Here is a 13613-nt window from a genome sequence, read left to right as displayed (position 1 = left end):
CTCTATGGTGCTTTTTTGTAATTTTGTAGCTTGACAGATATGGTCACCATTCACTTTGCTATATTGAAAATAGTGGCCAGGATATTAAAAAATATTCAAGAATGTCATACGCTTTGGAATGATATGAGGGAAAGTAAATTATGACAGAATTCTTTTCAGACATGAAACACATTTGTTTTACTATTTTTACATTCCTGCTGTTGAATCCTGATTTATCCCAATAAATTATCTTTAGAACTAAGCAGGAGTTTTAGCTTTATTACAGAGTCTATCAGCAGCTGTATTTGCGCAATCCCTTCTTCAGATTTTTTTTGTTTGTTTTGTTTTTTGCGGTTGTGCCTTGTGGTACACGATCTATGTTTGTACAGGTGTAAATTAACCAATGCCAGTGCCCTGGAGTGCCCCTGATCTGGTGCAAAGTCTATTATTTCCACTTCCAAGTGAATGACTTAACCACAGTAGTGACCATTAAATTGCTTGTCCATTACTGATCACATCAAGTCTGTATTATACCTTTTGTACTGTCCTATTTGGCACATCAACTTTAGGCAGTTTTCAACTCTTTTCTTTTAATAATAAAACTGTCTTGCATACTTTTTTATCATGCACGCCTTCATCACTTACATCTGCTACTAAATATAAATGATTTTTTTTTTTTTTACCTATGATCTAAACACAGACTGAAATAATAATGTAGACAATTTTGATTGTCCAACAGTTCTTTCACAATCAACCACAAGCTGTAATTTTGCACATAACTGTAATTTTATGAAAAGAAAATCTGAACTCATGTCATTTTTACTTTATTTTATAATACAAAATTAAATCCATTACACTTAACATATTCACAAAATCTATTTACACTTTACAATATTTTTGCAACATGTTTACTAGAAAAGTATGAAAATCATAATAGTACCTACAGCATACATTACACTGCTCTAACTGGAATCATCCTTCTCAAAATGGTGGTTAAATGCTTAAAAATCTTCACAATCTCCCATCATGTACTGCCAGAGAACTATAAATGAATAATACTATCATAAAGCACATTTCAAAGGCCTTGCCCAAAAATATTTGCAGTTATATGGACCTATAACTCTAAAAATGACACACTCTGAAGATGTAGACAAAGTTTTTTAAAAGGTTGTCAATACTGTAGGCTGGTCTATAAAGAAAAAACAGGGGTGGTGTCGGTGTCAGACATAACAGAGGGCCTCTTGGGAACTTGTTGCAGTTTGCTGTTGTCGACCAGTCCCAGGCCACAGGACATGCGCTGAAGCAGGCTGAAAAGATCCTTCCGAAAGCGAACGCCAATAAATACGTAAAGGATGGGATTCAGACAACAGTGTGTGTAGGCAAGACACTTCACTATTTGTCCAGCCATATCTAAGCTTTGCATGACTTCACAGTTCGTTATTGTGGCATTGTTGGCTTGGCCTGCTTCTATAATCAGATATCCATTGAATGGCAACTGTGAGAGAATAAAAGTGGCCACAACTGCAAAAATGACCCTTAGAGCCTTGTGTTTTTCAAAGCTTCGAGCCTGCATGAGTTTACGAATAATGACTGAGTAACACAACACAATGACAAGCAATGGAAGTAGGAAGCCGACACAGATCTGTAAAGCTAACACCAAGACTTTGGTACGATTGTTGTCTGTGATCGAGTACACCATGACACAGGAAGTGCTCTGGGAGTCAATGTTTTTTACTTTAGCGAAGAGAAATTCTGGTAGAGCTAAGAGGCAAGAGGCAAGCCACACAAAAACACAAGTTATCTTACTATACAGCATTCGTTTGTTTTTGTAGTTGTGTGCTTCGGTTACATGAACAATAGCAATGTAGCGGTCCACACTAATGCAGGTGAGTAAGAGCATGCTAGCGAAGAAGTTGATCTTGTAGACCGCAGAAACTCCTTTGCAAATGGCCTGGTTGAACACCCAGCCCTGAGCAGCATTTGTTGCCCAGAAGGGCAATGTGCCTAGGAACAGAAGATCAGCCACTGCCAGATTCAGCAGGTACACATCAGTCATGGTCTTGAGGCGGTTACGCACAGTTGTGAAGATGCAGACAACAAGTAAGTTGCCCAAAGCCCCCACAACAAAGATGATCCAGTAGAGAGGGGGCTCGAAGGTCTTACTGAACTGTCGCACCAACTCTTTGTTACATAATCCACCCAGGTCCGATTCATAGTCATCAGTATCAGTTGTCTGAAATGAAAAAAAATGTTGATATGTTCAGGCACTTCGAATTCTGTGAAATGACCATTTCAGTTGATTTATAAATTTACTTCTTGAAAACCAAATGTACCAATCATCTAAAGGAATATTATTTATTGCGTGGAGCACAAAAGGAGAAGTTTTGAGGAACATGCTGGCCTGTATTCCATGTAATGATAGTGATTGGGGATTTGGACTGTCAAGCTCCAATATGACTAAGAATCAGAAAAAAATATCATAAAATGTTCATATGACATTTGCACTATATTCTGTACATTTTTTGTGCTAGTCTTCTCAAGATTAAAACTTCTAACATCACAGCTGGTCACCTTCCATTGACATTACAATGTTATTGCCATCAAAACTGATGTGTCATGTCTAAAGTCGCCATACATACAGTTATATGGCTTCATAAAATGAAGTTACAAACATAGGTTTGGGGGGAGCCTAATCATTCAGTCTTGTCAATTATCGCTATGAGCGCATGTAAGCGGCAGTCATTGCACCATCCCAGCAACAATTCTTCCGGCATCCCTCCACCTCCCCTTCTCTTCCTCTATTTCCTTTATTTTTCCTTCACATCATACAATCATGGAGTGGGGGTGGGGGGTTCCTAACTCGGAGCTCAAACCAAGCCTCGGGTTCGAGGACAGCAAGCCAAGTTTGTTTACCATTATCTAGGAGGACTGAAAGGGGCAGGTGAACTTGTGAAACTTGCAATATTGAGCATGAGTCATGTGGACCACTTGACACTTTATATATATTTTTTATCATTTTGGCACTTGGCAGCACTCTGTAATTTACATTCTATGGTAAAGAGTGGCCTGTGCATTCTTCAAAATATCTTCTTTCATGTTCAACAGATGAAAGAAAGTCATATGTGTTTGGAAAAACATGAGGTTGAGTAAATAATTTTTGGGTTAAATATTCCTTTAAATTCTCTTACTAGCATTTCATTTCAATTCTGTATACCATGGCAGTTTGATGATTTCATTTCACTGAAATTAGATCCTCACTTGTCAAAATGCTGACTATGAAATTTAGAAGTTTGTTTCCCACTGTCTTTTCAGACAATCTTATACTCAACTGACAACCATTTCCTGTCTGCTGTAGTACAACAGTCTCTCGACATTTTGGAGCTGTAATCCAGTTGATCAGTGAAATATGACTCTGTGTGACATCACACCCCAGTAAGCTCTGACAATCTAAATTTATGAAACGCTCCACAGCTTAGCTCAGGTGCAGGTGTCTCTAGTGGAGAAACCGCACAAGTACACCGCATCCACATCCTCTTTCAACCCTTTCTAAAGCGTGCACAAACAGATAGAGCGTCAGCCCCTCCCCCCAGGTGTCTTCATACTTAGACCCCTTTGGAGCATGTCAAACGCTAAATGCTGTTCCATATTGACATACATACATGACAGATAGAGGATATGTGACGCACACAGTGGAAAATCTTTTCATTGTGTTGTTTTAAAAAAAAATCTGAAATGTGGAAACAGTCAAATATTTCTGTATGATCTTAATCCAAGAGGTGCATGAGATGTCAAGATAAAGATAAGTATAGTTTTACTTGACTGACAATACATTTTCAGAAAAAGACATCTGATGTCCAAACAAGCATACAGCACTAACAGAAACAGAACTTAACGACTGCTTACTGGTAAGATTTGCTGTGGGCAGCATTTTAATGTTGAACAGTTGTGTTATGACAAAAAGCATGATGACATATTTCAGAACTTTTAAGTTAAAGGCGTTACTAATGCAAAATGTGACTACATAGACAGTATACTATATGTCATTCAGCTTTAACTCAGATTTCTAATATGCAAAACAGAAGACTTTTAAACCAGAATTTTGGACTCCACAAAATATAATATCATATATAAATATAATAATACTCACCAAGTCTGTAAAATCTGTGAAATTAAAAGCATCACTTTCATCTATTAAGAGACAAAACGTGTAATTAGTGCAAAATATCATATGGAAGAGTGCAGCAACATGAAACAGTGATAAACAGTCAATTCAAAGCCTTTCAGAAAAATTTTAATATTCTTGTTGGAAGCCCGGAATCATTCAGGTAAACACAGATTGAGTCCTTTTTGTTACTTAAATGATTCAATTAATTTAAATCATGTGATTCATTCAATCAACTCACAGTGAACATGACTAATATACCTATCAATTTATAACTCCAGTCTTTTAAATGGTTGTTTATTGTTTACACAGTCATATTAAATGGAATACAATTTTTCATGATTTGTTATACTTACAGTCTGAGGTTGTAAAGACATCCATGTTCTGTCTCTCAGGAGACACAACAGATAACCAAGAGTATAACAACAGTTCAGTGATGAATAAGCTTCCCCCATTGACTTTAACTAGTTATAAGAAACAAACAAAGTCACGTGTCTGAGAATAGTAACGTCAGCCCCTGTATTTGACAGTTCTGCATCTACGATGTACAAAAAAAAAATCCATTTTGGGTGGAGTCTGTAGATATCCATTGCCTTCTGCTCCGAACTGTTTCCGTCCTCTCTAATATGACTGAAGCTGCTTTGTGGAGATGTGGGTTGTTATGACTCAAAAGATGAAACCCTCTGGCTTGCTGCTGCTTTCACCATGCACTGTAAGAAAAAGTTCATAGAAGTGTTTAATGAAAATTAAAATGAAGGTGCCAACTTGCATGACATTTCTGAATTTAATTAATCAACATAATTATTCAAATATGTTTTGACTGAAATAAAATTATTACCTATTCAGATTAAGTGATTTTAAGATTATTTATAAGAAGTATATTTCTACTGTTTTGAGTAAAATGTTGTAAATGTTTACATTTATGTGGAGCAAAATGCTTGTTTTATACTGTTGACAACATCGCATGAACGTGTGTGAGATAAATAAATAAACACTCACACATAAAATACAAGACTTGGTACATTAAACACAACAAGGGTAACAAATGGATAAACAAAAGGGTAAATGATCATTTAAACAGAGGAACAAGCCCATCTTTATATCACAAAAAAATACATTACTAAATGTAAGAACAAAATCATTGACAACCATGTAAATAAAACTGACAATGTAACCATATTTGATTGGAAAAGAGCAAATGGGACGGAATCACAAACTTATTTTTTGTAGGTCTGTTTGAACTCAAAAATGTAAACTCACCTGTAATGCTTGTATATTCAATATAATTTAACATAGGAATGCTGGGACTTGCAGGATCTTAAGAGGAGGAAAAGAAAAAAACAGAATCAAAAATAACATGAAAGAAATAAACAAAAATGTTAGATGAGGAGGGTGTGACTAACTTTTTTTACTATCATGAAATACCAGAATTGTGTTTTGATTGAACATTCTTTAGAACTAAACATATCTCCAAGCATTGAATACCCATTTACTGTCACATCTAACAGTCTAAAATAAAAAACTGTGACATGAGCTGTCCAGTGGTGGTCATGTTGTCGCATTATATTGGGAAACTCTGAGTTTTCGGTTTCAGAACAGCTGAATTGAGTTAGTTCAATCAACTCTGGTTTTTCCAAAAAAAAATTTGGAAAAACCCAATTAGGCTTTCAGGCCCTCTAGGCCATGTTTACTTCCTCTTTCTCTCTTTCTTCTCTGAACTTTGAATTTTTCTTAGTTCCTTTTACATGTTAACCCCTCACAAATAGCTGGCTTAATCCTGTCATGGGACACAGCACTTCTGAAGGAAAAACTTGATGAAAGATCTTTACTCAACTCAACTCTTGGTTAAATTGGGCAAACTGATTTCACAAATGAGTCACTGGTATATGTTGATGAGCACTGCACTGTTGTAAGAATATTGCAACATTGTTAGTTATGATCTTAAAATCATAAAATGACTTTTGTTTGGTGTAATTTAATGTTGTCAAATTAATTCTGTCATATTATTATTTATTTTATTTTTTTTACTTTTACAAGTTCATTTAGATGTTTCTACATGAAGCACATTTTTGGTTAACATAACATTTTTACGACATGCAAATTAAATTTGTCAGAACAATAGCCTTAGTTAACAGGTGTACAAATGTCGTCTTGGGCTGTCACTTTTCTTGAGAAACAGATATAGTGCAAAGCCTACTTGGTGTGAAAGTCATACATCTGAAAACATCCTCCATGTCATACACAAGGGGGTTTCAGTACCAAAACCTGATTTGACAGTTTCACTAATCAGAAGTGATGTTTTTTTCTGCAAAGGAACTTGAGATGGTACTATGAAGATGAGGTGTCGTGCCCAAAGGTTTGTCGTTTTTCTTTCTCAGTTTAGACCACAATAACACAGAACGAAACGGACGTCTCCAGGACCAGGCAGTGCAGAGTCTGGGAAAGTGTTCTCACAGGATGTAACACATACAGTGCTAATAACAGTGTGTAAGACAAAAGGAATCACCTGTGATCAACCGTGAGAATAAACACCCTGAGAAAATGTAAAAAAAATAATAATAATAATAATAATTTAAAGATATATTTTCTCTGGTCCACAACATTCACTCACTTCTGAAACTGATTTGTAGTCGTTACACCACATTTTATTCTGTACCTAACTTGAAAGCCCAGTCGAATTGCATGCTTCCAATGACTCATTTAATTACTAGACCTGGTATAAGAACACAGATCAGTTTGGCACAGGGCATAACCACAAACTGACTAAGGCAAAACAACAACGGCCTCCAACAACTGTTTTAAGACCTGAGCTATGAAAATACTAAATATCCTGCTCCTACTAATCTCCTTTGTATAAGTGCAGCATTTGAAATACCACCTACTCTAAACCTGACCGATAATGTTAACAAAAGCAAACTTTATATTAAAATGATTTTGCTAAAGCAGCCATGCCTTTTTAGATGGCTTTTACAAGTCTTTGATCTCTTTTATCATGGCTCATTTTTCACAGGAATTGTACCTGAGCGCTTCACATCACAAGTACAGGTGTAAATTACATGTACCAGGTAAGTTGCCAACATCAACAGTAATTTACTACATCAGAAAAGCCATAGGCCTACATATGGAGCTGGTTATGTGATGAAAATATTACGATGTATTAGTTTACAAATCAAGCACTATGATAAAAGTGTTTTGGGTAATATATTGTGCAAGGAACCACATAAAAATAAGTCTTGCAGCATGGCCATCACTTGTCTGCCCTTGTAATCATAATTTGTGTGAACAAGAATAAAAGTTGTTGGTGTTTTACTACCACTAGTGTTCATTTCAGCAGGAAACTGCAGTGTATGTACAGGTATGTTTTTGGAGTTTTGGAAAAATGTAGGTAGCTGTATGTTTTTCCAATGAGCCTATGTTGGTTTTTACTAGATTTGCCATTTGAGAGCTTTGTAATTAGTTGAATAAATACCAATGTTTTAAAAGTGCACTTTTAATAACATGTTTGTTTTGCTGACTTTTTAAATAATCATTACAACAGCCTCTCTGCTGCAGAACTTCATGTAATGTAACTGAGGGTTGTGCAACAACTTGATGTACTCTGATGTTTTTTTATATAGTTTATATATATGGTTAAGTTTTTATAGTAATTTTATCCCTTAACCGTTCATTGTAAAATTACTGTAACACATGGCTTATTTCTTTAGCAGACCAGCTATAGTAGTGGCTAAAGTTATATTTAAACACGTCAACCTTTAGCAAAGTACTGCTTGGTAACCAACAACAGAATTTAGCTTCACAAGTTAGAGGAAAGATAAATACATTATTTAGTTGTTTGGCCAGCAGTGAATTTTAAAGTAACTGAAATTCTACACTACCACACTATACATCAAAACACTTTCTAACCGCATTAGTCATGAAAGCATCCCTAATCACAAGACCTTGCTGTGAAGCCACCGTATCTACAACTAAAACTGAGATGTTTTTGGCGACTTAAAATTCCCCTGGAGTTCTAGGGGGCTTTTGGTGCAGTACAGGGAACTCTACTGCACAAAAGCAATAATAATGGTCAGTTTTCTTGACACATTAGAAATAACCGTATATTTTTAGTTGTAAAATTGAGTAGCACAGCAGTAATAAACCACTTCCTGTTTCTTGTTTGTGTTCTGTGCTGAGATTTGATGTAATGCTGATAAGGCATATGCTTGGATGTTTTTACTTGGCAATGAGTAATACGATTAGCATGTTAAGTTTGAAACAAACATAAGGTTAAACTGTTTACATAGCTTTCTCAGATATGCATGTCTCTCATTTCTAAGTTTCAATTTTCACAAGAACCCAACTAATATAACAGTATCTCGTTGCATGCAAGACATAGTATCTCGTATCATGTATCTCGTGTATCTCGTATAAGGATTTAACATCGTCTGCTGCTCAATATACAGCATTAAATTAGGCAAAATAAAGTTTGTTTCTACACCAGAAACACAAACTATCTATAATGCTTACATGAATACATCTTAAAATATACACCCACTTATCATTTGTCATAAACATCCTTTATTGTTATGAAAATACCATGAGCTGCATAAAAACATGTACAGAAAATACATTGTCACAATCATGTCTATTTGCTTTCATATTTCATGTGTAGAAAAAATCTCTCTTATTTTTTTTTTTCATACGGAAAGGCAGGAGATATGATCACATGATTGACAGATCTGAACGCGTTCTCAGAGATTGGCTGTGTCCGAAATGGCATACTTCCCTACTATATAGTAGGGGAAAAGCAGTAGGCGAGCGAATAAGTATGTCCGAATCCTTAGTATTCATAAAAGAGTAGGTGAGAATTACCTGGGTGACGTACTAATTCTCGTGAGATTCGGACGTGCATCTACTTAAAGTGCGTCCGAATATGCCTACTTATTAAGTCATTAATTTGTGTGGTGTACTGGCACTAAAAATAAGTAAAATAAATAAAACATAAATTCATATATTAAATCTATTATCTGTTTATTTTAACTCCGCCTCAGTCCTTAGACTGTTATTTCATGGCCAAAGTTCATTTTTGAGCTCAATATATAAATTACGATTAAAAAATAAATAAAAAAACAATGCTAAGACATTATAATGTAATATAATGTAAAGGAAACGGTGCTAAGGTTCGCTTCATTTGAACCAGATACTGAAGCAGTCACGTGGTTTTCAGGCGAATGACGCTTTGGACGTCATTGATCACATGCTTTTCTCAAAACAAATCAAGCTCCGATACAGTCTATTGATTCTAAAGCTTATTTATATTACATACGATCTGTATAAATTAACATTCATTTAAAATAAATGATTTATAATAACCGATAAACTAAAATTGCTTGTGTGTAATGGATTAATAATTATATAAATCATATAATTATCTAAATCATATAAAATAACTCTAAGTAATTATCATTAAAGCCAGACATTTTTTTTTTTGTACTAGTGACCTTTGATTTGGAGCAAGATAAACTGGGGGAGTGACTTTTTTGTGTCAGACATGTGTCACTTGGCTCACATCTGATTAGTCCAATTTCAGTTTGAGATCTCTAACTCAGAACATAACCTGCCCCGGAGCAGGTTAGCCGTGGAGTGTAAGTTACTATGGCAATGAACGCAGCTAAAAGCCAAGCCACTTTCATGGTACCTAAAACCCAGGATTGGTGCAAACTAAACTGAAACTTACCTGGCTAGCCAGCACATAATGCTTCATGGTACAGGTCCCAGGTTAGGTTACTTTGGTAACTTACAAAGAGGTTTAGTTTTGTCTTTTATTGGAACCGAAAACCCTGAGTTTCCCTTTTCTGGGGTTAACAAACTCTGAGTTTACAACAAAACTCGCTTTCTGGAATACACCCCAGGGGCCCGTTTCAATAAGGAGGTTCAACCAACTCTGAGTTAAAACTTGAACTCTGAGTTGACTTACTCTGAGATGGGAAACTCTGAGTTTTCGGTTTCAGAACAGCTGAATTTAGTTAGTTCAATCAACTCTGAGTAGGTTGACTCTAAGTTTAGCACGTGTACCACGACTATGAAAAGTCATGATCAATGGAGCTCCGACAGTGGCGGACTGGCCATCTGGAGCACCAGGAGTTTTCCCGGTGGGCCGCTGTACAATGTGGGCCGGTCCATTGCATAAATATATATACAGAATGAATTATAGTAAGTGTACGTAGACTATATCACTCCATTGGCCCAGACGAATGGCCCGCGCAGCCCATTTGAGTAAAAAATTCTAATTAATTTAGTGCTCTGGCTCAGTGCAGCAGCTCAAAAGTGCTTGTCAATGTCAAAATGTTTGAAATAGCCAATCAGAAAGTGTAGAAGGCGGGATTTACTGTTCACGGAGCTGAGATGCGTGCCACTTAAATGCGAGCTGACTCTGTGGTAAGATGTAAGCAGCTAAACATGACGAGACAATTCAGCAATATTTGCCAACTGTTTACGATATAAAAAAAAAATCCTAAATGACAGACATTAATTTCCAGGGGTGCAAACTACTACTGGCCTTTTCGAATTTCTTAATGCCATTTAAGTTATTCGTCACAATATAAGATAAGAGTTAATGTTTGTAAATCTCTAATTTCACGTGTGTAAGATTAAAAAATTTTAAAAACCGTAAAATATCATTCTCAAACTTACTCTAGAACATTGTAAATCTGAAGACTTTAGCTTTCAAGTGCTGTGATTAGGAAAGTGATATATATTAATAAAAATACTATAATTTGCTATTTCAAATGTTTGAAATAATTAAGACTTTTTATTAGCCTATTTAGTTTTTGAAAGAAGGATGAATTTATTTGATCAAAAATACAGTAAAAATAATAATATTAAATATTACACTTAAAATATTGGTTTTCAATTAAAGATATTTTAAAATGTAATTTATTTCTGTGATCAAAGCTGAATTTTCAGCATCATTGCTAGTCTTCAGTGTCACATGTTCCTTGAGAAATCATTCTAATATGCAGTTTTACTGCCTAATTATTATCAGTAATTATTTGTGATCAGTTAAGCTATTACAGGTGCATCTCAATAAATTAGAATGTCGTGGAAAAGTTCATTTATTTCAGTAATTCAACTCAAATTGTGAAACTCGTGTATTAAATAAATTCAATGATTTGGAAGCCAAGGTCCTAGAGTCTGGAGGAAGGGTGGAGAAGCTCATAGCCCAAGTTGCTTGAAGTCCAGTGTTAAGTTTCCACAGTCTGTGATGATTTGGGGTGCAATGTCATCTGCTGGTGTTGGTCCATTGTGTTTTTTGAAAACCAACGTCACTGCACCCGTTTACCAAGACATTTTGGAGCACTTCATGCTTCCTTCTGCTGACCAGCTTTTTGAAGATGCTGATTTCATTTTCCAGCAGGATTTGGCACCTGCCCACACTGCCAAAAGCATCAAAAGTTGGTTAAATGACCATGGTGTTGGTGTGCTTGACTGGCCAGCAAACTCACCAGACCTGAAGCCCATAGAGAATCTATGGGGTATTGTCAAGAGGAAAATGAGAAACAAGAGACCAAAATATGCAGATGAGCTGAAGGCCACTGTCAAAGAAACCTGGGCTTCCATACCACCTCAGCAGTGCCACAAACTGATCCCCTCCATGCCACGCCGAATTGAGGCGGTAATTAAAGCAAAAGGAGCCCCTACCATGTATTGAGTACATGTACAGTAAATGAACATACTTTCCAGAAGGCCAACAATTCACTAAAAATGTTTTTTTTATTGGTCTTATGGAGTATTCTAATTTGTTGAGATAGTGAGTTGGTGGGTTTTTGTTAAATGTGAGCCAAAATCATCACAATTAAAAGAACCAAAGACTTAAACTACTTCAGTCTGTGTGAATTGAATTTATTTAATATACGAGTTTCACAATTTGAGTTGAATTACTGAAATAAATGAACTTTTCCACGACATTCTAATTTATTGAGATGCACCTGTATATCCAGAAAATTTCCTAAAACAATTAAATGTTTCACGTATGTTTGGAATTTTACCAAAATCTGAAAAAAAACAGTAAAATGTCATCTGCATAGAGAGATATTGCATGTTGGGTATCCTTAATTGAAATGGAACAAATTTGATCTTATTTTTTTAGCTAGAGGTTCGAGGGATAATGCAAATAACATTGGTGAGAGGGGGCATCCTTGCCTCGTTCCTCTCAAGATATCAAATGGTTGGGAGTGTAAGCCGTTTGTTGCTATAATTGCTGATGAATTATCATAAATTATTCATATCATATTAATAAATTTCTCATCAAACCCAAATTTACCTAGCACCCTCCATAAATAATACCAATTTAATCTATCAAAAGCTTTATCCGTCTAAGGATAAAACTGCACAAGGGGAATTTTTATCTTTACTTTCATTAATTACATGTAGCAACCGACGTATATTGTCTGCAGCCGAACGATGTGGAATAAAGCCAGATTGATTACTATGAACTAACTTACAGATATATTTTTCAAGAAGTAAAGCTAAGACCCTAGCATATATTTTTTAAATCTAAGTTTATTAATGAAATTGGTCTAAAATTTGAACATTTAGTATGGTCCTTATCTTTTTTTGGTATTAAAGAGATTAGAGCTGTATTCATTTGTTTTTCAAAGTACTGCTTTTTTACTGTGTTGAAGAAGTGTATCAGTGGAAGAGCGAGTAAAACTGACAGGTCACTCAGGACGAGTGTAGAGCAGTCTGTTTTAATGTATGTTTTAATGTATGTGTCTGTGTCTGTGTGAATGACTATGGTTGTATGAGAACAATAAATTCCGTATCGGGTGGGTAAAAGCTGCGCACCACTCCTGGACCGTCCCTTAAGTGGGGCCTGGCAGAGTTGGACGCAGTTAGTGCCGCACCTGAGAGGGATGAATGAATGTTATAAGCCCTATAATAAAGGGACAAAGACTGAATGAATGAGCCCTGTGAATAAGGGACGAGAAGGAGTGAATGTGTTTAGAAAAATTGTTTCAATAAAGACTGGGTCAAGATTTTGGCATTGTAGATTTTTCGTACATATTTGAATGCATATATTGTGTGACGTAAATAGGGAGAATATTTAGGAGACAAATGCAGTTTAGAAAGTGGAATATAATAGAGGTATATGCCCTATGTTAAATAATTAAATTGCTGATAAAATATTTTTTATAACAGAAACAAAGAATATATACATATAGGTCTTAGTTATTGGTTGGCACTTTTGGATGCTAAGTGTTAAAAAAAATAGGATTTAGATAATAAATTCACTTTATAATATATTGAAAATGTGCACACGCATGTGATATAATAAATACTAGGCTTAAAAGTGCATGGTACAGAAGAAAATAGGAGAAAGTGGTTAAAAGAAGCTAATTAAGTTGGGGAGAATATATAGTAAGTTAAATTATTGTATAAAATATATATTGAGCTTTAAATATAGGATTGTCATATTATTGGAAAAATGATG

General features: G+C 35.4%; 1 protein-coding gene across 2 annotated transcripts; it reads right to left on the bottom strand.

Moving 5' to 3' along the window:
* Positions 1-797: 797 nt before the first annotated feature.
* Positions 798-5623, bottom strand: LOC107726711 (C-C chemokine receptor type 9-like). Of its 2 annotated transcripts, XM_016536405.1 has the most exons (5): positions 5545-5623; positions 5402-5458; positions 4498-4851; positions 4127-4167; positions 798-2212 (listed from the first exon to the last, which is right to left on the bottom strand). In XM_016536405.1, exons 3-5 carry the CDS (start codon positions 4520-4522, stop codon positions 1169-1171), a joined length of 1110 nt encoding a protein of 369 aa, XP_016391891.1. In that variant the 5' UTR covers positions 4523-4851; positions 5402-5458; positions 5545-5623; the 3' UTR covers positions 798-1168. The 2 variants fall into 2 exon arrangements, with proteins under 2 accessions (XP_016391891.1, XP_016391890.1); XM_016536404.1 differs by lacking the exon at positions 5545-5623 and having other exon boundaries at positions 5402-5469.
* Positions 5624-13613: the final 7990 nt, after the last annotated feature.

Source organism: Sinocyclocheilus rhinocerous, unplaced genomic scaffold (assembly GCF_001515625.1).
Source record: "Sinocyclocheilus rhinocerous isolate Xijiao unplaced genomic scaffold, SAMN03320098_v1.1 scaffold2681, whole genome shotgun sequence".
NCBI lineage: Eukaryota > Metazoa > Chordata > Actinopteri > Cypriniformes > Cyprinidae > Sinocyclocheilus > Sinocyclocheilus rhinocerous.
The sequence above is the reverse complement of the archived record's forward strand: the minus strand, read 5'-3'. Positions and strand labels throughout refer to the sequence as shown.